This window comes from Rhineura floridana, chromosome 9, assembly GCF_030035675.1.
Source record: "Rhineura floridana isolate rRhiFlo1 chromosome 9, rRhiFlo1.hap2, whole genome shotgun sequence".
Classification (NCBI taxonomy): Eukaryota; Metazoa; Chordata; class Lepidosauria; order Squamata; family Rhineuridae; genus Rhineura; species Rhineura floridana.
This window is the reverse complement of record NC_084488.1, coordinates 60003567-60030304: the sequence shown is the minus strand read 5'-3', so window position 1 is coordinate 60030304 and position 26738 is coordinate 60003567. Positions and strand designations below refer to the sequence as shown.

At 39.9% G+C, this 26738-nt stretch overlaps 1 protein-coding gene across 4 annotated transcripts in view; it reads left to right on the top strand.

The window, feature by feature from the left end:
• The window catches only part of GUCY1B1 (guanylate cyclase 1 soluble subunit beta 1), a 77455-nt gene extending 51826 nt beyond the window's left edge, over window positions 1-25629 (top strand). For all 4 annotated transcript variants that reach the window (XM_061584461.1, XM_061584462.1, XM_061584459.1 and 1 more), the window contains 9 exons: window positions 3649-3879; window positions 4732-4848; window positions 5101-5234; window positions 6166-6363; window positions 8619-8856; window positions 18793-18933; window positions 19958-20112; window positions 20814-20940; window positions 23557-25629. In XM_061584461.1, the coding sequence (XP_061440445.1) occupies window positions 3649-3879; window positions 4732-4848; window positions 5101-5234; window positions 6166-6363; window positions 8619-8856; window positions 18793-18933; window positions 19958-20112; window positions 20814-20940; window positions 23557-23580 (1365 nt within the window). In that variant the 3' untranslated portion in view covers window positions 23581-25629. The remainder of the gene's footprint in view (window positions 1-3648; window positions 3880-4731; window positions 4849-5100; window positions 5235-6165; window positions 6364-8618; window positions 8857-18792; window positions 18934-19957; window positions 20113-20813; window positions 20941-23556) is intronic.
• The last annotated feature ends 1109 nt before the right edge of the window (window positions 25630-26738 follow it).

The following is a 26738-nucleotide window of genomic DNA, read 5'->3' as shown; positions in this document are numbered from 1 at the left end:
TGTATGTGTACACACACACTGTAGGTGTTTTGTATGAATTTTAATGGCATAATATATTTATGTTTTTAAATGTGTTGTAAGTTGCTTGGAGACCTTTGAGTAACAAGTTGCTAACAAGTCTAATAAATAATAGGGTCAGGTGTTCTACTTTAGGAGATTTTTGGTTGCAATTCTATAGCCACCTACCCAGGAGGAAGCTTCAGTAAACTCAATGGGACTTGCTTCTGAGTAGACATATAAACAGAACAAGCAAACACATATTGACCAATAAAGCAATTATTTATTTATTTAGACCATTTATATACCGTTTATATTTCAATAAAACTCTGAAGCAGTGTATAAGTTAAAACAGCAGATACAAAAATACAATCAATAAAATACAATTAACTGAACAAAACATCCTCTCTAGTATCAACATAATATAAACATTGCATATGAAATTAAGTACAAGAAATACAAGAAAAAAATCATAACATACATATTAGACTAAACAGAATATTCCCTAAGCTTTAAGGAAAAAAACAAGTTTAAACAAGCTTATTTTTAAACATAACAGATTAAACAAATTAGCTCATTTCTTAATCAAAGTGTAATAAAAAGCAAAACAATTAAAACAGCCGCCCCCCTTTATAAGAGAATTATTATTATTCCTGATGGAAAATGTAAAAGAATGAAGCGGATGTGCAACTGGCTGTACTCTACAATTCCAATAACAAGCTGAAGGGAAAATACAGGGTTTTTTCAGTGATAATATTCTGAGTTTTAGAGCTTTACATTTTGATGCATTTTTGCATTCAGCTCTAAATTACTCTTTTTAGTAGGCATTATGTACTTTTTAAGGTACAATTCTTTAAAGTGACCTGCGCCTTCAGCAATGCATATTCTGCTAATCATATAATCTGTTTTAACAGGCTAGTTTAACGTCTTCCTTTTTTGCATACTGATCCAGAATACTGTAGAAATATTTCTATTGAATTCAGCTGTGCTTCGGCTCAAGCACTTACTTATTTTTCAATTTTCTGACTCGTTCATGTACTTCTTTCTCCTCCTTTCTTACAATTGCTCCCTTTTATTGCAATTCAGTGCTGTAAATTACAGTTGCAACTGTACTATTATTGACACATATTTCCTCTGCAGAGGTTTTTGGAGACTGCAGAGCACTTGAATGAAACAGCAGATTGGTTTTCACAAACTGTGAAGACTTAGTGTCACCTTTTGAAACAAACTAGATATTTCCATAAGTGAAGTGGCAGGGTGATGCTGCTGTTTTTCTGCAGGGACATTTATAACATTCAAATCATTTAGCTTGCATACATTTTCAGCATTATCCTGTGAGGGATGGACTCTGATTAGACAGAGACCTACTATCCCTAAGCTATACTTGTTGAGATTTCAGGCTCAGCATTTCAGCCATGTTGATTTTGTAAAACCTGGGTATTGTTTTATTTTAATTGGGTCTGCAAACTGTAGTAAATTAATTAGTTGCTTTATTACCAGACACCCCCTTGACAAACTAAAAAGGTGCACCCAGTTAATTAGGCAGCAGATTTTTAAAAAAAGAAAACTGTTAAGTTCTTATTTTTTTATATCCCTGTATAAGATGGTGCCTGTGGTGACATGGGCTTGATCACCTACAAATTAGGAAATTATGCTTATTTCTTCAGTAGTGTTGTTTTAATATACAGATTTTTTAAAATTAAATTTAATAAATATATATAATCAACTATGATTTTGTTAATAAGGTGGCAGTTTTTATTTTAATAGATTATTAAAATGGGTATGAAAACATAATCAGGAAGTTTCTTAAAGCAGTGATATATTGCCATTTGGTAATGACAATGATAAGTTGAATTGTTTGGTTTTCAAAATGTTGGCACTTAAAAAACATTATATGCTTTTCTGCAGTCCTAATAATGAGAATCAACTTCAGTGCCATGGACTGAACCACAGGTGGAACTGGTTCTGTTAGTTTTAGAGCTGTTCTCTTCAGTTAATTTCTAAAGTCCTTTGGCCTGCAGCCTTCTGTGCTATAAACTGGAACCCCCCCCCCCAAATCTCTGGCAGGTCACCTGATCTGGGAGAGGAATTGAGGGTGTGATGAGGCCTCAGAAAGCTGAGGTATTTTATTTTATTTATTATTTTATTAAAAATATTTCTACCTGCCCTTCTACCCTACAATAGGGCACTCAGGGCACCTCACAATAAAATCATACACAATAAAAATGCACAACAAAATTTAAACAGATAAAAGTACATAAAATACAGTTAAGAAATCTAGGGGAGAGTTATTAAAAGGGGACTAAAAAGGTAAAACTAAAAATGGGGGGGATAAAATCAGTTTCACGCTATACCTTCAGTCCCTCCCAAAGTCTCTCCACCACAAGATTGTTTTCAGAAGTCTTTGGAACACCATCAGGGAGGGAGCAGAGTGGGGTTCTTGGGGTAGGGTATTCCAGAGCTCGGGAGCCATGCCTGAAAAGGCTCTCTCCCCCTGCCTGCTAGTCTAACTACTTTCATTCCAGGCATGCAGAGGAGACCATAGGCATCTGATTTTAAATCATGGGCAGGTATATAGGAGCATAAGCAGTCCCTCAGGTACTTTGGTCCAAGGCCATTTAGGGCTTTAAAGATCAAAACCAGCACTTTTAATTGGGCCTGCAAACAAATTGGTAGCCAGTGGAGTCAATGAAGCACAAGGGTATTATCCCCATTCTTGCTGCCGCATTTTGAACCAACTGCAATTTGCGAAACGTTTTCAAAGGCAGTCCCATGCAGAGTGTGCTACAATAATCAAGCCTGGATGTCACCAATGCATGTGTCACTGTGGCAAAGTCAATTGCTTCCAGGAATGGGCAGAGCTAGTAGACCAGTTTGAGTTGGCTAAAAGCACTCTTGGCTACCACAGCCACCTGATATTAAAGCAGCAGGACAGGATCCAGGAGTACTGCTCAACTGTGGACCTGCTCCTTCAAGGAGTGCGACCCCATCCAGAACAGGTTGCAGCTCTATATGTGGCACAGCTTTCCCCTTGACCAGCAACACTTCCAGCTTGTTTGGATTAAGTTTTAGTTTGTTAACCCACATTCAGCCCTTCATAGCTTCCAGTTTTCAAACCCTCTGGCCATCATGCATGGCAGACATGTGAAGACATGAAGGCTTCTGCATAGGTATAGCAGTGCCTAGGATTCCAATTCATTTCAAAGCAGCCATGGAGTTCTGATGGTCTGGATTTTATTTATTTTGATTTTACTTAATCTGCTACTCAGTGGTCTGAAGATCTCATTGCTCTTTCTACATTTGAATGTATAACTTATAATCATCAATCTTTGGATACGTGTTTGAGCATATGGATTGCTTATTATAAGTTTAAGTCAGGATTGATGGAATACTTTTATTGTTAATATCAGCTGATGATGTTTCTTTCTCTCTGTTTTATTTGCGAAAATAAAATAACAATACAAAAATATTTCTATATGCCTTTCACTTCTAAAATAATGAAATGGATTGGTAGTCAATGGACCCTCAAATCCAGTGCCAAAATTTGGAATTAATTTGGAATAAAGAGCAACTCTTGTTCCTTGCTATAGAATAACAACACCCATACAAGTCAAGAAGGCTAAAATCACCCATTTTTTAAATTATGTTTAGGTCATTCAACAAAGAAACGAAGAGTGTGATCATATTCAGTTTTTAATTGAAGAGAAGGAGTCTAAGGAAGAAGATTTTTATGAAGACCTGGATAGATTTGAAGAGAATGGTACCCAGGAGTCTCGCATCAGTCCTTACACTTTTTGCAAGGCTTTCCCTTTCCATATTATATTTGATAGAGAACTAGTTGTCACCCAGTGTGGCAATGCAATATACAGAGTTCTTCCACAAGTGAGAACTATTCTTTATTGAAAACTGTCTTTTTATGCCTCTCTGCTCCCGCCATCATGCCCAGTTGTTCCTATTCACTTGTTTATACTAGTTGTGGTGTGCTGCACAGGTAAATTTTGTAAGCACTACTAAAAGTCTGAAACACATTTCACATTAATACCTTTACCTAATTCCATCTGTGTCTTCATAAAGTGCCACAGTCTTTTCTTTCAACATCCTTTTAACCAATCTTTTAAAATTATTTTTTTGAATATGTTAGTTCTGAGCAAAGGAGGCAACAGAGGTAACAGGACTCTTCCCTAAAGCTATGTTGCCTGAATGTCTGGAGCTTGTAGCTCCCTGTTACAAGTCGCCAACAGGCTGGGCACTACCTTTAACAGGAAGGTGATGACCTGCCCTCCCTGCCAGAAGAAAGTGTTGGGGAAGTTTGAATCATGCTGGGAGGGCTCAGTAGAACTGAACATACAACAGTGGGAAATCAGATGTCTCCCAGTTAGTGATGGTTTTCAAGCCAATCTTGAAAGCCCTGCGCAGTCGTGCTGACACAGACACAAAAAGCAGTGAAAGCACGGGAACAACTTCTGATACGTTTCTTTATGTCCCTTCCAAAATCAATATGATTGGAGTGAAAATGAGAGATTTGATAAAGTCATGATGCCATGTACTAAAATAGTTAAAACTAGTACCAAAATACTAGTGTGGGTAGTAAGGTGGAGGGCATTCCTTAATATTGTCCTGAAAATTAGCACAGATAGAGCATAAGAGAATAGAATGCAAATGCTACATGTGATACAGAGCATAACTAATTTCATACCTTTAAAATGAAATTTGTCTGTCTTATTTATATTTCAGCTCCAGCCAGGGTATTGCAATCTTTTGTCAGTGTTTTCACTGGTTCGTCCTCATATTGATATTAGTTTCCATGGAATCCTCTCACATATCAACACTGTCTTTGTGCTGAGGAGCAAGGTAACCATACTATACTGTTCACCTGCCATTTTTCAATGGATAATCAAGCTTTACTTGGATGAATAACAGAATCTCAAAATTCTTTACCTAGTTTCTTAACCACATTCTTGACATGTTTCTGTTTGGGTTAAGGGTGGTAAAACAAATAAAAACATTGGACTGTGGATTGCATTAAAGTGATTTGTGGAAGCATAGGAAAACATACACACATAACTATGACACCTTTAGCTGCTATTTTTTATTATTTACAAGGAAGGGCTGTTGGATGTGGAAAAGTTGGAGTGCGAAGATGAATTAACTGGTACAGAAATAAGCTGCTTACGTCTTAAGGGTCAAATGATCTACTTACCTGAAGCAGATAGTATTCTCTTTCTTTGTTCTCCAAGGTAAGCGAACACAATCTATGTATATTATAGTGCATTGTTAGATTTGTTACAAAACCTAACATTACAGACTCTGTGGGCTAGTATAACCATGATGCATATATACATAGGTTCCCATTTTGATAAGAGCAGTGGTACTTGGTGAGGGGGTATTTAATCCTTTTTACCCTGCACCATCTCCCTAATCTAAATTATTTGTCAAGGTGCTGTTAGTCCCACTGCTGGAGAAAAAAAAATACTTCTTGTTGTATTCCCCCCCCCCCCCAGAGGAGCTAATACTAGCAGCTCCTGCTAGTGTTCATTCTAAACCTGGAATGGTTTAGATTTGGGAAAGGGCACTGTGGAAATGTTTAAAGCCTCTCTCTTACTACCACTGCTTTGATGGAATTTCCTGACATGGCCCTCCTGCAACACATCTGTTTTGGCCATTTGACTTAAGCATTTCCTGGACAACATTCTTCTGACACAGTAACGAAAACGCATTGAAATAGTTCTTTCCAGATACCCTGATCTGCTTTGGCTCTGTGGCTTTCTGCTTCCTCTTCCCTATAATCTCTGTTACGATGTGTGAAATGACATGCGCCTCCTATCCCCGCCCCATATCTTTGCCTAGTGGGTAAACTCACAGCACAATAGCATCACATCATGGATGTTTTTGTAGTGACTTTAATTATTTTAGATAACTGCACTCCTCCTTTATACTCAAAGCTTTATATTTCAACCCTGTGTTGTGTTAGCAGAGTTGAAAAGGTGGTATATTCAGTGCATATTAAATAACAAGGTAGAAAAGCTTTGTTACTTTTTCTCAATTTCAAAGTATTTGCAAAATAACTTCACCAGTGCTTTATACACCAGAGCAAGACAAGTCTGAGTGCCAGGTTTAACCCACCATTTTCTCATCTCACCTTTGATTTGATAATTATTTGTATTACAGTGTGATGAATTTGGATGATTTAACCAGGAGAGGACTTTACCTAAGTGACATTCCACTGCATGATGCTACCCGTGATTTGGTCCTTTTGGGAGAGCAGTTCAGAGAGGAATACAAGCTGACACAAGAGTTGGAGATACTAACAGACAGGCTTCAGCACACATTAAGAGCACTGGAAGATGAAAAGAAAAAGACAGACACGTAAGACTCTATCTCTCAACTATATATAAGAAGCAGTATAATAAAGTAGGGGAATGATTTTCACCTTACTGTCTGGTATTTTGAAGATTCACCAGCTCATCTGATTTTAAGTTGTCCTGTCGGTTAATGAATCTTTGCTGCATGCATCTTTGCCATATTCTTACATAGACATCACTGCAAGATGGCCTTCTTGAACTGATGATGTCCATGGCAATCTTTCTTTAACAGCTGATTCTGATCGGTTAAAAGTTGAAGATCATGCATGCCCTTATATTTTCTTCTTCTCCACAGAGGCAAGCTATATTGAGCTAATAATTACTGGTTTAAGTTAGTGGAGTAGTTAACATTTTGTGAAACATAATTATGAAATGATTATGTTTCATTTTGGAAATGCTGGCATTTTGCCCATGGAATTGCTCTGATTGTAATCTGTTTTGTTTTTGACCCAGAATTTCAAACTGTTGTAACCCGCTCTGGTAATAATAATAATAACTATTATTATTATTATTATTATTATTATTATTATATAGCAGCCTTCTCTGAGAGGGAAAGAATCTACACAACAGGATGAAAAACAAGACCCCTTAAGTCCTCCATTAGAAATTAGAGTTTTAGTATCTATCCTCCATGAGTGCAGAGCTTTTGTTCTACAGAGCTTTTACACTGAATAGAATAGCCTACTCTGTCTTGGTATCAGACATAAGGCTGATGAACACATTACACTGGTGGAGAGAGCAACCACTAGGAATATTCAACAGGTGCATGGAGGTCTTCATTGTGATGGTGGCAATCTACCTTGTAAGCTGTTCTGAACTGGATAAGTCACCCAGGGATTGTTGCCTTCAGCAACATCCCTATGGTGAGTGTGTAATATTCACTGACATACTTTAATATAGTTTAATAATACAACAATCTGAATATGATTACAAATTGGAATTGGTCTAAGAAAATTAGGAGACAAACAAGTTATACGGAAATTAATCCATATTAACTCATTTAGAAAACTATATCAGTGTTTGTATAAACTATGTTTTGATGGGCTCAAAATGAAGGCATTCTGAAAGACTTCATGTACTAGTATTTGAAGGGAATGCATCCACTTTTATTATCATCTCTCTTTGTGATCTTTCATGTCTGTTTTTTCTCCCCTTGTCTCATTAGCTTTTATGTCCTCAATCTTGGATGCTAATGTTTATTTAATGGCAATATCTACCACAACCTGCATCATTTGAGCTTTCAGAATAGTAACATCCTATCTTGTTTAATCATCAAAATATTACAAAATATTTTTGGCTATCACTAAAAACTTAGAAAGACAGCTAGTTCTAATAAATTTGTGATAAATTTGTATGCACATAACTTTAGGGCTGTGCTAGTCATGGCACCATTCACAAGATTAGCAATCATTAGGAGTGAATCTGATCTGTATCAGGACTCCCACACTTCCAATTTACTTTTAACAAGCCATTCATGTAATTCCTAATTGTGTCCATGGCATTCATCTCATCTAGTTAGGACCATAGAATCTAAGCTCCTTTTATGTGTAATCTTTAGAATGAAACGTTTCATTTTCTCTGTGAATATTGTGCTATGTGACAATAAAAAATAAAATTTGAAAGTCAGACCCTTGAGCTGATAAATGCTACAGAACAGAAATATCAATCTATCCCAAAGTGGAATTGGTTATTAAAAAGGCATCATTGCTCATTCCACTGTGGTCTGTTTGACCATAGGCATTGGTGACAAATGAAATGAATGCATATAACATGTTAACAATGCCTCTGTCATGCCATTTTCACCTATTGCTTGCCCCCAACCATTCTCCAAATAAATCTAGAACGTATATAAATGATTTCTATGCAAAAGATTAGGGGTACAGTCCAGGGAACATTAAGTATTTTTATGTATCATCTTCAACTACAGAGATGTAATAACGTGCTTTAAAATGGGACATAAAACACTTCACTATGGCTGGATTACCCCTAAGAATTTAGCAGTACTTTCTTATACCTATTGTTTTGTCTAATCCTTCAGTTACTATAGGAACCTTTTTAATGCACACAAATGTCTTCTGCTTTGTTAAGTCCACTATTAACATTTTTAATCAGTGACTCTTGGAAGGCCATAATGTATAAAATCAACTCCCATATGAGAACTTTATAAACTAAAAACAACTCTCTCTCTCTCTCTCTCTCTCTCTCTCTCTCTCTCTCTCTCTCTCTCTCTCTTTACTATTACTGTCCAATATTGTATAGCTTGCTGTATTCTGTCCTTCCTCCATCTGTGGCCAATGAGCTGAGGCACAAGCGTCCCGTGCCAGCAAAGCGTTATGATAATGTGTCCATACTTTTTAGTGGCATTGTTGGGTTTAATGCCTTCTGCAGCAAACATGCTTCTGGAGAGGGAGCCATGAAAATTGTCAATCTCTTAAATGACCTTTACACAAGATTTGATATTCTGACAGATTCACGAAGGAATCCCTTTGTTTATAAGGTAAGCACCATTGTTCTGTTTCTGAACATTTTATTTTTTATATTGCTGCTTTAATTGAAAATTAATGTAAAAACAACTCTGTGTAATGATGAAATTATGAAAATCTTTGTAAGATGTAGGAAATTAGAGAAAATGAGCTACTGTCGCCAAAACATTTTACTGAAGCTTCACTCTGAATCCAGATGTTCTCTGTTCATTGGTAACCTTCACAGTATTGACGCTAAGACTCATGGTCCAACTTAGTAGGCTATGCACAATGCTTGCACACCTCACTGGAGGTTCTTCTACAGGAACAAACTAATATTGAATTCCAAGCTACCGGTTGTCATGAAGCACATTTTTGGCATATTGTTGACATTGTGACTTGGTTTGCATGTAACACTAACAGAGCTTGGAAAAGTTACTTTTTTGAACTACAGCTCCCATCAGCCTAATCCGGTGGCCATGTTGCCTAGGGCTGATGGGAGTTGTAGTTCAAAAAAAGTAACTTTTCCAAGCTCTGAACACTAAGCCAAACCATGTCTTAGCATGAATGAGCAAATGTGCAGATTCGCAGAACAAAGTTTGTCGTCACTGTGCTCCTCCCCTGGGCTGTTGCTGCTGTGCTACCCGAGGCTAAGCTGTGGTTTGACTTGGTGTTTCATCTGAACCCAGGCTCATTTGTCTCCCTCCAGGCAAACTGGAGCCAAGGTTTGCTGAAGGAGAAACATTACCAAAGGTGATTGCGCAATGGATTGCAGAACAAGAATCACCCGTTGTGCAACAAGTGCCACTAGCACAACTGTTGCGTTGGTTCCTTTGTTGCACAGCCTTTAAACTCTGCCATCTGGTAGTGCAAGGCAGAGAAGGTTACGTATGGCCCTCTATGCTTTTCATATTACTCATATTTATATACTTCTCATATCATTATAATTAGGTTGTTTTCTGATTCAAAGGAGAATGAATGGTGCAGTGGATGGTATTCATCTAACTTTTGTACTCGTGCAAGGATTAGTGCTAGCGCAGTGGGATTTCTCCCCCACTCCTGCCCCATGAATACCCTGTACCATCCCCAAATCTGCTCCAGAGGGTTGGGGGAAAACCCAGAACAAATTTAGGAGATGCATGGCGGGAGGAAAGGGGGAGATTGTTCTGTTGCACAGGAAGAAATCCTTGCACTGACAGAACCTTAGCAGTGAGGTGGTCCATAGAATTTCCATATCTGTCACCAGGAAACCACTCTGTCTTGGAGCTGGCTATGAGGGCCAAGGAGACAGTAAACTAGGTTTGCTGCGGGTGTACTGTCCACCCTGCTGCCTGGCAGCTTCTCTGACCGAGCTGGCACAGGCCATCTTGACTGTGGTATTGGAGGATCTCAGAACAATAGTCCTGGGTGATTTCAGTGCACATGCTGAGGCTTCTTCTAGTGTTCTGACTACTTCACTGCCTCCATGACAACCATGGGGCTATCTCAAGTTGTCCCCGGTTCGACATATAGGGCAGGGCACACCCTTAACTTGGTTTTTGCTCAAGATGGAGGAAGGGGTGGTCTGGAGATAGGGAGGGTGGATGTCACCCCATTGTTGTGGTCAGACACTTCTTGATGAAGTTTACGTATAGCTCCTACCCTCCCCTGCAGAGGTGGTGGACAGATTAAGATAGTCTGCCCCTGAAGACTAATGGAATCCACTGGATTCCTGAATGCCCTGGGGGAGTTCCCAGTAGATAAAGCAGGTGACCCTGTTGAAGCTCTCGTCACGTTGTGGAACAACAAGGTGCATTGAGCTCTTATCACGGTTTGCATCTTGCTACACCAGTGACCTAAGAGCAACAAAACAAGCTGGACAACAGCTAGAGCGCAAGTGGTGAAATACGTTCTAAGAGGCTGACCGGGCATGAGTAAAACATCATAACTGTGCCAACTGTGTGGCAGTGAGGGTGGCGAAGAAGGCCCACTTCTGTGCCTCCATTGCATCCTCAAGTAGCCATCCAGTGGAACTTTTTCATATTGTAAGGGGTCTGTTGACATCAACTCCAGGAAATGGAGTTTTAGACTGGAGGCCCACTGTGAATTGTTTGCAAGGCACTTTGAGGGTAAAGTTGCTCACCTCCATAGCAATCTTGATGCCTCATCCACATCTACTGTAGTCCCCAGTGGGGTGTCTGTGACGCCCTTCCCTGGCTCTCCCTGTCAGGTTCCTACCTGCTCGTGGCTACTGCCTTTCACTAGGCACCACCAGGGACTCCACCAGTCCGGACTGTCCTTTTTTATGGTTTCTCTCTCTGCTCTAGCACAGATCTCAATAGATCCCCTTGCTAGGCAGCACCACCAGTCACGTTCTACAACCAATGTTCCCAGAGACCTTGCCTGAGTCTCTCTATCCGGTTACATTCGTGACTGCGTGCCTATGCTGTTCCCAACCCCCTTGTATCAATGCAGATAACTCATAACTCGGGGTTGCTCTGGATACTTATAATGTTATCTTCTCCTCTTCACCGCTGCCACCATTTGTTACTGTTTCCCTTCAGCCTTGGTTATTACCTTACCCTCCCTTCTGGTCTGTGAAACCCCAGCTAAGGATCAGGCCTTTGGTAAACCAAAATAGTATTTATTAAATAACATTAATAACAAGATAACTTTGATAATGATCTACAAGCTTATGGTTTCATCTATTACTGTGATATTTGACATTACTAATCTGAACTCCACCTCCCTCTTTCTCCACACTCTCCTGACATACACCAACTCACACCCACCTCCAAACTCCACCAAAACAACCCACTCACGTCCACCCAACAACCCACCAACGTCCACCCAGATTCAACTGTCATCCTTCCATTTATACTCTCAGCCATCCAAACACTCAGCCAATCATACAGCATTCTACTGCTCATTTACTCCCCCCTCCTCTTTCATTCCACTTACCATGTATCTTCTATACAAACAGCACTTACCGTATATACATTAATACAGGAACATCACATTTCCCCCCCCTTAAAAATAACGGCAGAGTATTATTCCTGCTCTAGGATTCATACACCGCGTTAACAATAAAACCAAGTCTTTATGGGGAAAATGTCTTTTTTGTTCCTACGTCTGCATCATGTCACTGCAGTCCCAGCCACCTGCCTGGAAAGTCCATCGGCCAATACATTGTCCTTGCCTTTTATGAACTGGAAGTCCACTTGATAGTCTTGTAGGGCCCAGGACCACCTCTGCAGCATAGTGTTATGGTTTTTCATAGTCTGTAACCATAACAAGGCCCGATGGTCAGTCGTCACTGTAAATCTTCATCCCCACACGTATGGGCGCAACTTGTTCAGTACCCACACGACCGCTAGGCACTCCTTTTGGACCGACGAATAGTTTTTCTCCCTCGACGTCAGCTTGCGACTCAGATACGCCACTGGATGTCTGGTGCCTTCTCTCTCCTGCAGCAAGACGACTCCCAGCGTGAGGTCCGACGCATCTGTAGCCACGATGAATGGTTGCTCATAGTCTGGTGCTATTAATATAGGTCCTTGGCACAAGGCTTGCTTCAGCAGATCAAGAGCCTTCTGACATTCATCCGTCCATACCACACGCTCAGAACACTTTTTCTTTGTCAACTCATGCAAGGGGGTTGCTATTTCCCCAAAATCTTTCACAAACTTTCTATAAAAACCAGCCACACCTAGAAATGCCCTAACTTATTTTTTAGTTAAGGGGATAGGCCACGTTTGTATTGCCTCCACCTTGCTCCATAAGGGGGTGATTTTCCCATTCACACGGTACGGAACAGATCTGATTGGGGCATGATTTCCAGTATCAATGGAATGTCTGGCTATACTGGTTCGACCAGGTTTATTACTAAAGAGATCTCCATAGTTTTTCAAAACTCTCAGAATCTCTTCCTTTACTTCTTCTTTCACCTCCTCCGACCATTCCACTTGATCTACCCCTCCTTTGTCTTTGCTTTCCTGTACCAAATCTGGAAGTTCAGGCCCACTTCCCTCAGGGAATAAGGTAACTTGCAACACCTTTGCATCCCTGGTATGGTAAGGTTTCAACATATTTTCATGAACCACTTTGTTTTTGTTTAATTGGTCTGTGGTAATTACATACGTCACTGTGTCAAGCTTTTCTCTTATGGTATATGGTCCCTCCAAGTTAGCCTGTAATTTATCATGTTTCCTGGGTATGAATGCCATAACCATATCTCCCACATCATACACACGTTCCCTGGCTGTTCTGTCATACCAGTAACTTTGCTTCTCCTGAGCTTGACTCACATTCTTTTGTACAGCTTCCATCATCAATGTTAATTTGGTGCGGAAGTCTAATACAAAATCAACTACAGATGTTTTGTACTCTCCCAGGGTTCCTTCCCATGAATTTTTTAACAGTTCCAAAGGTCCCCTCACTTTTCTAGTGAACATCAGTTCAAAGGGTGAGAAGCCTGTTGACTCCTGAGGGACTTCTCTGTACGCGAATAAGAAGCACCCCAAATGTTCATCCCAGTCTTGTGGGTGATCTTGAACATAACTTCTTATCATGCCCTTCAGAACCCCATTAAATCTCTCAGTCAATCCGTTAGTGGCTGGATGGTAAGTGGTGGTCTTTAGATGTTTTAGACCACATCACTTCTCCCATGAATACACTGCCTTGATCCGTCAGCACTTCATGAGGGAAACCCAGCCTCATAAAGATTTTTAACAAAGCCTCTGCCACTACAGGGGCTTCTACGGATCTTAATGCTTCCGCGTCTGGGTACCTGGTGGCAAAATCCACCACCACCAATAGATATTTCTTGCCATGCCTTGTGGGTTTGGAAAAAGGGCCCACCAAATCTACTCCCACTCTATAAAAGGGTTGTCCAATTATAGGAAGGGGCTTTAAGGGTGCCTTAGTCTTTACTCCACTTTTCCCCACCTTTTGGCATATACCACAAGATAGACAATGTTGTTTTACATCTTTGGAGATATTTGGCCAATAATAGTGTGCCGCCAATCTCCTCTTGGTCTTTTTTATTCCCAGATGTCCTGCACATGGGACATCGTGGGCTACCTCTAGCAATCTGGTTCTGTATTTGCTAGGTACTATCAATTGCTTCACTGGTTCACATTCATTCTTTCTGTCAGCAGGCATCCACAGTCTATATAAAATCCCATTCTCACACACAATTTGATTCCTCAGCTTGTCAGTAAAGGGAATCTTTTGTGTCAGGGCTTGCTCCTTTATTTGCTTCAAACTTGTATCCCTATTCAGTTCTTCTCTGAACTGCTCTGCCTCTTCACTAGAGACCATTTGATACAAGTTGTTTCTTTCAGCAGGCCTTCCAGGGGTTGCTATGGTGACCGTAGGCTTGAAAACAGGTTCCACCCTGTTTCCTTCAGCCCCTTTTAACATGGCTTCTGTTTCTCTGCCAAGTTGTTGTCTGGTTACCACATATATTTTTCCTTGTGCCCCCATTACATCTCTTCCCAGTATCACTGGCTCTTGTTGTTGGGCATTAATACCCACTTTATATTTTCCCTCTCTGCCTCTCCACTGCATTTTCACTAGGGCCATGGGTAAGCTTTCTGGTCTACCCCTCACTCCTTGAATAGTCACAGTTTCCTGAGGTAATATTTCCTCAGATTTTATTAAATCTGGCCTCAGTAATGTCTGAGCGACACCAGTATCAAGCAATGCCCAATAATTTGCCCCTTGCACACTCACTTCCTCTCTCAGACTTGAATCAAGGTCTTTTACTTCTGTCCAGTTTATCTGGCAGAACTGAACCTTTTTCGTTGTTAGATCTTTTGGTTCTGTTTTTACTGCCCTTGCCTGAGCAGGATTACTAATGGGGTTGGCAACCTCACATTGAAAACGTAGGTGCCCCGGTCTACCACATTTATAGCATAATTTCTCCTCCATTTTAGGGTACACAGATCCACTCTGGGGTGTCCTGTGCCCTTCAGATTTTACTGGAGGACTCACTCGCTGTGGCACCACATCCTTTTTGCCGCCATTATATGGTCTGGGTTTAAACTCTCTTGATGTTTTCCCCACCCAGCCAGTTCTATTGGAGGCAAAGTGATCCGTCATCTCTGTGGCCTCCTGCACCGATGTAGGGGAACGGTCTTTGACAAGGAGCCTTATTTCTGGTGGTAACTGATGGAATAATTGATCCAGTATCATGAGGCTTTTCACCTCTTCCACTGACTGAGCTTTGGCACTACTCATCCACTTTCCAAATATATCCATCAACTTTGCTCCCAGTTCAACAAAAGACCTCCCTGCTTGGATCTGACAGTTTCGGAATAACTTTCTAAAATGGTCAGGTCCCAGTCTGAACCTTTTGTATACTGCCTCTTTAAACTCGGCATATGTGATGGGCTTGTCTGAGGGGAAATATTGGTATACCTCTGCCAACTCCCTCTTGATCAAGTTCGATAAATATTGCATATATTTATCCTCAGGTAGCCCCCACATTTGAGCCGCTTTTTCAAAAGTGCTGAGGTAAATTTGTGGATCTTGTCCAGGCTGAAACACTGCAAAATCTTTCGGTGTCACCTTTATTTTAGTTTCATTTCTGTCCTTCCTTGTTTCATCAGAATGAAACTTCTCTCTTTCAAACTTTAACTTTTCCACCTGTAATTCAGCATCCAATGCTCATTGCTTCTCCCTCTCCTCAAATGCTTGTCTTTTTCCTCAGCCTCCCTCCTCAATCTCTCAGTTTCCAACTCACGTTCCCATCTTAACTTCTCTCTCAAGTACTCTATATAAGCGGGATTGCTTGAATACCCTTCTGGGGTCTCTTCCCTGACAGGTTGTTTTTGCTGGACAGTTGTAAAAGCTATTAGTGCTACCCTCAGTTCATCTACCCCTTTACCCTCGTGAGGTAAATTGAATGTTATGCACTTCTCCACCAGCTCCTCTCTTTTCATTTTTATATATTCAGCCATGGTGTTGGAGTTCACTCACTCTTTTCCACACACTCTTTGCCAGTCACTCTCACAAGTAATCTTTATTTGTTATTTCTGTTTGCCACACCACTTTTAGGGATTCTCTAGTATTCGAATCTGGATTCTCTGTTGTTCGTATCCCACTGCTACAGCCAACACCTGTGACGCCCTTCCCTGGCTCTCCCTGTCAGGTTCCTACCTGCTCGTGGCTACTGCCTTTCACTAGGCACCACTAGGGACTCCACCAGTCTGGACTGTCCTTTTTTATGGTTTCTCTCTCCGCTCTAGCACAGATCTCAATAGATCCCCTTGCTAGGCAGCACCACCAGTCACGTTCTACAACCAATGTTCCCAGAGACCTTGCCTGAGTCTATCCGGTTACATTCGTGACTGCGTGCCTATGCTGTTCCCAACCCCCTTGTATCAATGCAGATAACTCATAACTCGGGGTTGCTCTGGATACTTATAATGTTATCTTCTCCTCTTCACCGCTGCCACCATTTGTTACTGTTTCCCTTCAGCCTTGGTTATTACCTTACCCTCCCTTCTGGTCTGTGAAACCCCAGCCAAGGATCAGGCCTTTGGTAAACCAAAATAGTATTTATTAATAGTATTTTATTTGAATAAAATAAATAAAAATATCTCTTCTCTGAGGCATTTTAATCTAAGTTATTTATGTAAATGTTGTAATTGGTATTTTAGATGATGTACTTTTATATTGATCTTGTAATTTTATTATTGTATATGTTTCTATGTTTGCCGCCCAGAGAGCTGTTTGCTAGTCGGGCGGGATATAAGCTGAATAAAATAAAATAATAAATAAATTATTAAATAACATTAATAACAAGATAACTTTGATAATGATCTACAAGCTTATGGTTTCATCTATTACTGTGATATTTGACTTATTACTAATCTGAACTCCACCTCCCTCTTTCTCCGCACTCTCCTGACATACACCAACTCACACCCACCTCCAAACTCCACCAAAACAACCCACTCACGTCCACCCAACAACCCACCAACGTCCACCCAGATTCAACTGTCATCCTTCCATTTGTACTCTAAGCCATCCAAACACTCAGCCAATCATCCAGCATTCTACTGCTCATTAACTCCCCCCTCCTCTTTCATTCCACTTACCATGTATCTTCTATACAAACAACACTTACCATATATACATTAATACAGGAACATCACAGTGTCCAATGCAATGTTTGCTGCAACTTTGCTCTGATGACCGTTATTGGGAGGACAGAGAGAGTACGACTCTGTTATTCTTACTTGATCTCTCTGCAGCTTTTGATACAATTGAGCATGGTATCCTTCTGGGCCAACTTGGTGAGATGGGTATTGGAGGCACTGTTTTACATTTGTTCTGATACTGTCTCCAGGGTAGTTTTCAGAGAATAGCATTGGGCGATTGTCTTTTGGTACCCTGGCCGTTGTGCTGTGCGGTGCCGCAGGGTACCATCTTGTCCTCGATGCTGTTTAACATCTAAATGAAGTCTTTAAGAGTGGTCATCAGGAGATTTGGGGTGAGGTGACAGCAGTACACTGATGATACCCAGCTCTGTTTCTCTGTAACAACTGAATTGGGAGAGGCTGTGCAAGCCCTGGACCGGTGCCTGGACTCAGTGGTGGGCTGGATGAGGGGAAAGAGGCACTGTGGGTTTGTGGTTCCTGAGTTAGGATAATTGGTCAGTTACTTACTTTGGATGGGGTTGTACTCCCTCTGAAAGAGCAGGTTTGTAGTCTGGCGGGCTCCTGGATCCATCTTTGTCGCTAGAGGCCTAGGTGACCTCAGTAGCTAGGAGTGCCTTTTACCAGCTTCAGCCGTTTCTGGACTGGGATAGCCTAACCACTGTTGTCCTTGCAGTGGTGACCTCCAGGCTAGATTACTGTAATGTGCTCTATGTGGGGCTGTCCTTGAGGTTGGTCCAGAAGCTGCAGCTGGTGCAAAATGTGACCACGCAACTGCTCACTGGGGCAGTTGCCAACATGTCACCCCACTGCTGAAAGAATTGCATTGGCTGCCCATTAGCTACCAGGAGAAGTTCAAGGTTCTGCTTTTGGTGTACAAAGCCCTATGCAGTCTGGGACCAGGATACCTGAAAGATCATCTTACATCTTATATCCCCCAAATTATGGAATGGCCCCCAAATTATGAAACGATCTCTCTGACGAGGTGTGTCTAGTGCCAACACTGTTATCCTTTCGGCGCCAGGTCAAGACTTTTCTCCCAGGAATTTTAGCATGTGTTTTTAAATTGTTTTTTTTAAGTGTTTTTTAAATTTGTATATTTGTATATTTGTTTTTAATGTTTTTAATTGTTGTAAACCGCCCAGAGAGCTTCGGCTATGGGGCAGTATACAAATGTAATAGACAGACAGACAGATAGATAGTATCCCCAGTGGATCAGTGTGCTCTGTAGGTGAGGGCCTCCTGCAGATACCATCTTATCAGGACTATACAACATAGGAAGTGGATCTTTAGTGTAATGGCACTGACCCTTTGGAATTCCCTCCCCTTAAATATTAGATAGGCACCACCATCTCTGTTATCTTTTTGGTGCCTACTGAAGACCTTTCTCTTTCAACAACCCTTTTAAGTAGAGACCTTATCCCAGTCTGTGTCTGCTGGAATTGCTCTTTAAGATGTTTTTAAAGCTTTTTTTAAAAGATCTTTTTGTTTTAAAATGTTTTTAAGATGTTTTGTTTTAATACATTTTAAACTCTGTTTTTAAGGTGTTTTAGAGTGTTTTTAGTGTTTTGTTTGCCACCCTGGGCTCCTTCTGGGAGGAAGAGCAGGATATAAATTCAATCAGTTCCAGTTTTGGAAAAATGGCGGGGTATAAATAAAGATAATAATAATAATAGTAATAATGAATAAATAAAATTTAAAAAACTAGCACTATGTTTATTTATTTATTTATTATTTGATTTATATCTCACCCTTCCTCACAACAACCCAGTGCTTCCCTGTAACCAAGAAAATGGAATAACTTCCAACTTCACATTTCATTAGGTTGAGACAGTTGGAGACAAGTATATGACAGTAAGTGGCTTGCCAGAGCCATGTATTCATCATGCACGTTCTATCTGCCATTTAGCTTTGGATATGATGGAAATAGCCGGACAGGTTCAAGTTGATGGAGAGTCTGTACAGGTTAGTAACTGAGGTTCTCAATTAGTTATTATATGATATTAGCTCATCGCTAGCTTTTCTCAGCACATTCAAGGGCAAACTTTCAGATATGTGAAGTTTAGAAAACATGGGACAAAATAGTAGCAATTTGCAAAATCAGTCCTGGGCGCTGATGCAGAATGTATTAATGAATGGCTAATGGATACTATGAATCTAAACATACTTGTATGTGAGAATTACTCTGCCTTTCCTTCCACCCTTGCCGCTGATGCTCCCCCTCCCCCTTGATAGTATATATTGAGGTTGGTGATCTGGGTCATGCTCAGAATGGTGGTTTGTCTCCCTCCCTCAATATTAGTGCCTGGAATAGGTGAAGGGGACAGTGGGAGAATATGGGATGAGATAATACAGAAACATTGGTCCATATTATTTTTATTAATATTATTTATTTATTTATCATCTACCACACACATCTCAAGGTGATGTGTAAAATACAATAAAACTGTCTAAAACAGTTAAAAACAACACAAAAAACAACAGCAGATAGTTTTGAAAAATGATATGGCAGAGACCTATTCATCTAGCTGGGAAAGCTTGTCAGAAAAATAATGTCTTAAGTTGTTTCCGGAACATGCAGATAGGGAGTGCCTGTTGTATCTCATGGGTGCCTGTCCTGTCTTTTGTGGGATACTGTGTCTCTGCTGGAGCCCTTTTGCACAACAAGCACTCAGGCGATAGCTTGGTTGTACAATGGCTAAATTTATCTCCCCCACATGCTAAGAAAGCCACCCAGTACTTGTGCAATTATTCCTGGGGCCAAAATAAACAAAATGATTCCTGAAATTGCATGTATTTATTTATTCATTTCATATATCAATTGCTTTATACAATTTTAAAAGTCTGAAAATGACAAAATAAAATACAATACATAAAAAACAATTTAAAACCAGAAAAAAATTAAGACATGGCCTTTGCAGTGCACTCTGTATAACATTTTCTTTTTGTTATTGTGAATATTTATTTATATTTTTGTTTATTTTTAAAGATAACAATAGGCATTCACACAGGAGAAGTAGTTACGGGTGTCATTGGCCAAAGGATGCCCCGTTATTGTCTTTTTGGAAATACTGTTAATCTAACAAGCAGAACAGAAACTACTGGAGAGAAAGGGAGGATCAATATTTCTGAATATACTTACAGGTGAGAAAGGAAAATTACGGATTGATTATATGAATTACTAGGCAACAACTTTTAAATTATCTTTCTCAGAGCAATGCATTCACTTTTTTCTTTCATTTTAGAGATGGCTCCTTATATCAGCAGCTTGGATGAAAAACACTTGCATTACAGAGCAATCCTAACTCCTGGCTGGGGAGCTGGGGGGCAAAGTGGAACAGCAGAGCAACTGACATATCTGAAGCCCTGATGGCTTGCACTAGTCAGGGTGGACGGTGGGGTAGGCTGGCAGAGTTTAGAGGCACATAAATGTGAACCTCTTGACCCATGAGACTTTGGATCCAAAATTACTGGGCCTTCTGGCCTTCTTGCAGGCTACCACCAAACACTGATGGTAGTTCCCCATCTAGCCAGGCACACTGAGGGCTTCCACAGTGGCCCGAGCCCTACCCCTGTCATCAGAGGCCATCAGAAGGTTACCTCCTCCAAATCCTAATCCCCTCCAACTGCAAAGATCAGGGGGATAGGATTGCATTGTTAGCGTAAGTAATTATTCCGTGAGGGGGAGAAGATAATCACTTTCAGATACTCTGGTTGTTGAAGGCTCTTTAAAACATATTCCACCATCTTTACATTATAGAACTATTGCAAGTATGGGCCAGGATGTAGTTTGTGAAGGCATCTTTTGTTGTTAATGGTTTTGATATAGCTATTTTTAATTACAGATGTCTGATGTCTCCAGAAAATTCAGACCCACAATTCCACCTGGAACACAGAGGTCCTGTTTCCATGAAGGGTAAAAAAGAGCCAATGCAAGTTTGGTTTTTGTCCAGAAAGTGCACAGAGACAGAGGTATGACAAATCAAAAAGTGCCTTTAAAAAAAACAACACAACCCATAGAATACATATGAAGAGTCAGAATCATGAGACCCATTTTTACTTGCAAAACTGAATATCCCCAAGAAGGAATTAACCATTTTTTTAAAAAAATGTTGTATTAATATTTTTGTTATTTTGACAGCAGATTAATTTGTTCCTGGTGTTTATGCATTTGTTAGAAACTAGGCTTTATATTTTAAAAAGTCTTTGAGGGAGTGTCAAGTTCCTAATATTAATCTTACACACTTTCTACATCCTACTGTACTCGAATTGATATTATTCGGTCTGTGCCTAGCAGTAGCATCCAATATCATTTCAAGCTTCTAGTCTTGCTTCTGTTCACTTAAAAACAATATTGCTGTCAGTGCCTATAACAGACACACAATGTCCCCTTCGTAAGGCTTGCTTTCAGAAATAGTTTCATTTTACCAAAACATATTTGCACTTCAGCCTGACGGAACTGAAAGCCATTATTTGTCACAGCCCTAATGCTGAAAACATTTCACTCCAAATAAACTACTTTAAAGTGGTGAAGTGCACAGTAAATATGGTTTCCTAATGAACAGGGTTTACTATACAGCTTCTAACAGTAACCTGCTAACAGCAACAGTAATTTTGCTAAAGGACCTAACTAATTGTTAGTTAGTGGCCATGCTGGCTGGGGCTGATGGGAGTTGTAGTTCAAAAAAGTAACTTTTCCAAGCTCTGGGTGCAATCCTAACTGCTGACTAGCTGGGAAGGGGCTTGATGAAGCAGTACAATCTCCCAGTCTGGCCCAGCGAAGGTGTCTGGATTGTGCCAATTGCTGCTATGTAACAGCAACAGGATCCACAAAAGATCCAGTGGATCCTGCGTCCAGGCCATTTTGGGTGCTTCAGCTGGTTACTGCTGATGAGGATGGCACCAGTGTTGATGCTGCTGGTAGTGGCTTTTGCCTGTGCATTGGGGCATTCTTCACTGTTAGGGCTTCCCTGCCAGGTCTGGGTGGAGGAACACCTGCTCCATTCAAATCCCCTCCAGCATGGTGAACTGGGAGATGGAATTGTTCTGCCCACAATGTAGCCATTGTACATGGGTGATGGATCCCTGGACCAAAAATTAAAAACAAAAGTGCTTTTTCCAGCTTCAAGCTTATTTTCAGGAGGTGCTAGGGATATATGGGCAAGTAAATCTTAAATGTTATTTTTAGTGGTAATTTGTACTGTATTAAATAAAGGAGCTGCAAAATAGCCCCCACACTTGCATCATTTAGAAGAGGGTAAACATTACGTTGCAAAGTAAAGAAAAAATTTAGCCAATGGAGTCCTAATGTTTTTGATACCTTACTGATGAACTAATATTGCTTTAAGTAGTTAATCTACACTCTCATCCACTGAGACAGCATGGGGTTCCATATCATATTAAATGATCAATAATATACATTTTAGAGAAGGTAATATCAAATCAGGATGAGAAGTAATTTTTTTGTTGAAAACAAGCAAGAAGAGAAGATTTCATATCAGGCAGTCCCATAAGCAAAAATGAGAACTGCATTAACTCTGCATTGCTCATGGTGTGTCTGTCAGTGGCTGGTATTCAGTGTTAGTCCTACTCAGAGTAGACCCACATACATGACTAACTTAGGTTTATTAATTTCAGTGGGTGTGCTCTGAGTAGGACATAGTTGAATACAACCCACTAATGTCACCTTCTGATATCTGTTTTTAAAATGGAATTTTGGCACAAATATTGGAGTGCATTGCTTGTGGCTCTTCAATCCTTCCTCCTCCTAAGAGTCTGAACTTAGAGTGTAGAAATTATAAAATGTAGAAATTCTCGGGGGGGGGGTTTCTACTTGCTGTTAGGTTAAGATGTTTCAATTTAGGTTGTAAATCACTTAAGAGTTTTGTTTGAATATAAGTGGTATATAAATTGTCCAAATAATAAGTTAGTCTGGTAGTTTTTAGCCACAGCCCCCAACATCTTGGCTCCTTAGCATGCTTTGGCTATAATGGCATCATAGCAACCACCACATTTTCAATAAACAGCTCTTCTTTAAAAATATAACAATAGGTTCACCCCCTTTATTGAACCAACCCATATATCTTCTCTCTTCTCTTGTCAAGAAACAAGTAATAAAATCACTTTTATAAATGCAGCTAGTAAGAATAATACTATAAATAAACAATACTCAAGATCTTTGCAATCCTTATACTTTCAAGGTGGAGTAAGTATTTCCAGTTTTATAGGAATGGGGAACTCTGTAGTTACGTTTCTTCTAATAGCTGCATGACTTCCATGTGATACATTTTCAGTGTTTTAGATTTCACAAGGCAGTTGGAAGCCAGAATTAGGAGATATTTTCTTATTTTATAGGAATTTTATACCATCAAGTGCATTTGAGGGTAACTTTCAAGGCTAACAATGAGTTTGTGTCACTACCAAGATACATAAAATGTGTGATTGTGGCCTAGCAATAGTAAGTGTGCTTCCTTGAACACCATTTTAATTCTTTGCAATTCACCCATGTAAGTATATACCTAACTTACCACCCATTATTACCATAAGCTCACCTCCTTCCTTTTCAAACTTTTCTTGCATGCCTTCAAGGAAGTAACACACGATGCTAACTGAGCCAGGCAAAATGCAAGAGGACAAAGAACAGAGTGGAACATTGTGTCCTGCCACTAATGTAGGGTGGTAATAATTAGATGTGACTGCTGTTGCTACGTTTTTGTCTCTTCCATTTGCTCATCTGATTTGTGCCAAACAATAACATTTTCACCAGGCTCCTCTGGGCTCTCTTGCTGCTTTTTGTTTGCTCTGCTGGTGATACTGAAATATGCCTTTTGTGGGTATGTGTATCCCAAGATCTTTCGTCTCCCTTTCTTTATCTTAAAACCTAACATAATGACAATTTTTTAGCTACATGTGCTCTTGCCAACCATAAGGAATCTAGTGTTTCACACATGTGCTTCTCATCTCCATCTTTAGTGATTAATCACCACAATCTTTATGGTGGTGTGACTCACAACTGTTTTTTCAAGGAAAGAAATTCTAATTGATAGCAAGAATCATGAGCTCAGAGAACTGATACTTTTATAGCCATGATTTGGCATTTTGTTGTCAAGCTTATCATAAAAATCCATCTGCTTTCCTCCAATCTGCTATTGTAAAATATTGCCATTTGTTCTAGAAGGTAGCTTCAATCCGCTGTTGATTGCTCTTTTGCTATGTACTGACTGTCTGCTGATGCAACATATGCATTTTGTATATGGAAGAGAAGGGTAGGTTGTTTAATATTATGTTATAGTAGGAAATGTGAGCCACTTTCTATTCTAAATCTCATTGTGTTATCTTCTGTTCCTTGTACTGACTACTAGTAGTAAAGATGATTCATGCATACCTGCATAATATGTTGCTGGACAACATTTTATATCATGCATAATGATATTATTATTAATTATTATTATTATTAGTAGTAGTAGTAGTAGTAGAGTGGGGGATGAGAGTTTCAAAAAAAAATTGGAAGCCCAACTTTTGAGTGCCAGAATAATGCAGAACTCTGGGGCAGCCAAATTTATCCTGAAATCAGGGAACCTATAATAATCCACAGATCTTGAGCGTTCTGCACTTTGACAAAGGCTATGTCCTACATGACATGGATAGGCATGTGTAATATGACCTTGAAACCACAGCTATAGCCTACAAAGTATGGATTAGGTACACATTGCAAGACAGAATGGATCAAGTAGCTGCCAAAAAAGTATCTAATAATACAACAAAGATTGAAGAAAATGACCTGCGTTGAACCCTTGAAATGCACTAGGATTTTTAAAACGGAGGCTTCTACAATACAGCCTTTTCAGTTGCCCTGTTGCTTTGGTTGAGCTCAGCAGTGGCAGAACAGCAGAAATGACCATATATGCACTATGCAAGTTGTAACTTGCATAAGATTTCTAAGGTCTGCTGTAGAGCATACCACATATGATTGTAACATGCCAGTGACTAGAAGCATGTGTCTAAGCTTAGCACAGTGCAGAACCTGCTATGAATTCTTGAAAGTTCTTTTGGAAATCTTTTCCCCAAAGGATCTGGTCAGAATGCTCCCTTGGGTCAAGTTCAGAGGCAAAAAATTAATTTCCTACTAATTTCTCATAAGTGAAAGACATGTTTTAGAGATGGTCATCAAGCAGAGCCTCTGTTTATCTCATTTTTATAATTATCCTTGTTTTATTGCTTTAAAAAACCACAGATGTCCATTGTTATATAAATAACCTTGATTATCCAGAGTTGTCACATGTTCGTATATATAGACATGCGTAAATGTAACTTCCATGTGAACAGCACTTGTATTTTTATGAACTTCTGATTATCCTGTATTCTAAACCTGTCAGAACTGATACGATCAGTTTCGATATATTGTAAGAATAATACATTGACAATTTATTTCATATTTTTAAATATGCCTTTATAAAATATAAATGTGTACATACATGTATATATACATAAATATGAATGTAATGTATAAACTTTGTCAGTACCTAGTTTATATATATCTTATCAACACAAAATATATGTATAAATGTTTTATGTTAATGTGTACCAGGAAGGTCTTTAAATTATGGGCTTTTTCTCACTGATGTTTGAAAGGGGTTTTCCCCACAATGGAGAATTATGTTAATATTGGAAATGATATAATAAATACACTTTATCTGTAATCTTATCTATGCAGTCTATCTTTTTTACGTATGTTGTAACCCGGAGGAACCTCAGGCCCTGGGGGCCAAATGCAGCCCTCTAGGCTTCTCTGTCTGGTCCTTGGAACTCTTCCCAAGTCATACCTCTCTCCCGAGGCCGCAAGCCTCACTGGCCCAGATTCACATATCATGGGTTTTTGCCTGGCTGGAATGTGTCTTTGAACTCTGATAATGCCTCTTGCTTCCCTGAATGGAGTAACAAGTGGAGGGGTGTGAGTGTGTATAGAAACTAGCCTATTGTACAAAGGTAAAAATGTATATTTGTTGCTCCGCCCACTTCTGCCTCTGGCCCCATCCATCAGTGGCATGTGGCCCTCAGAAGATTGCCCAGAAGGGAATGCGGTCCTCAGGCTATAGAAGGTTGCTCACCCTTGTTGTAACACATGGCTAGATCTCAGATTCACTAAATCTGTGGGCTGTACAGCATTGTAGATCTGAGATTTTGATAGCTGAACCAACAGAAATCTATGCGCCCATGCAATCTCAAGAATTCCATAGACCAGATCTATGGCTGTTGGACCTGCTAGCATATACCATATCAAATTTGTTTTAGAGTATATTTGGATGTTCTGCTAAGCAAGGAAGAAGGTGTGTGCGACCCATTCTTTGTCACCACCCCTGCATTGTATAGGAATAGATAAAGCTGCCTTGTACTGAGTTGGACCATTGGTCCATCTAGCTCAGTATTGTCTACACTGACTGGCAGCAGCTCTCTGGGATTTCAGTGAGGGTTCTCTTCCAGCCCTACCTGGAGATGCCAGGATTGATGGAAAGATGCTCTACCACTGACCTATGGACCTTCTTCTATGAAGGGGAAGCTTTGGGCTGTTCATTTAGGCTGCAATCGCAAACACACTTAGGGGACTTACTTTTACATAAACAGGCATAGGATTGCATTGTGTCCATTTGATGAGGGGAATTATATGATCATTTGCATGCTATGTTGGATGAGGTTCATATTTACATTGTACTTTATATTCCAAAGGAAACGTGTATTATAACCAAATGCTATGATTTGCCACACTGACAAGA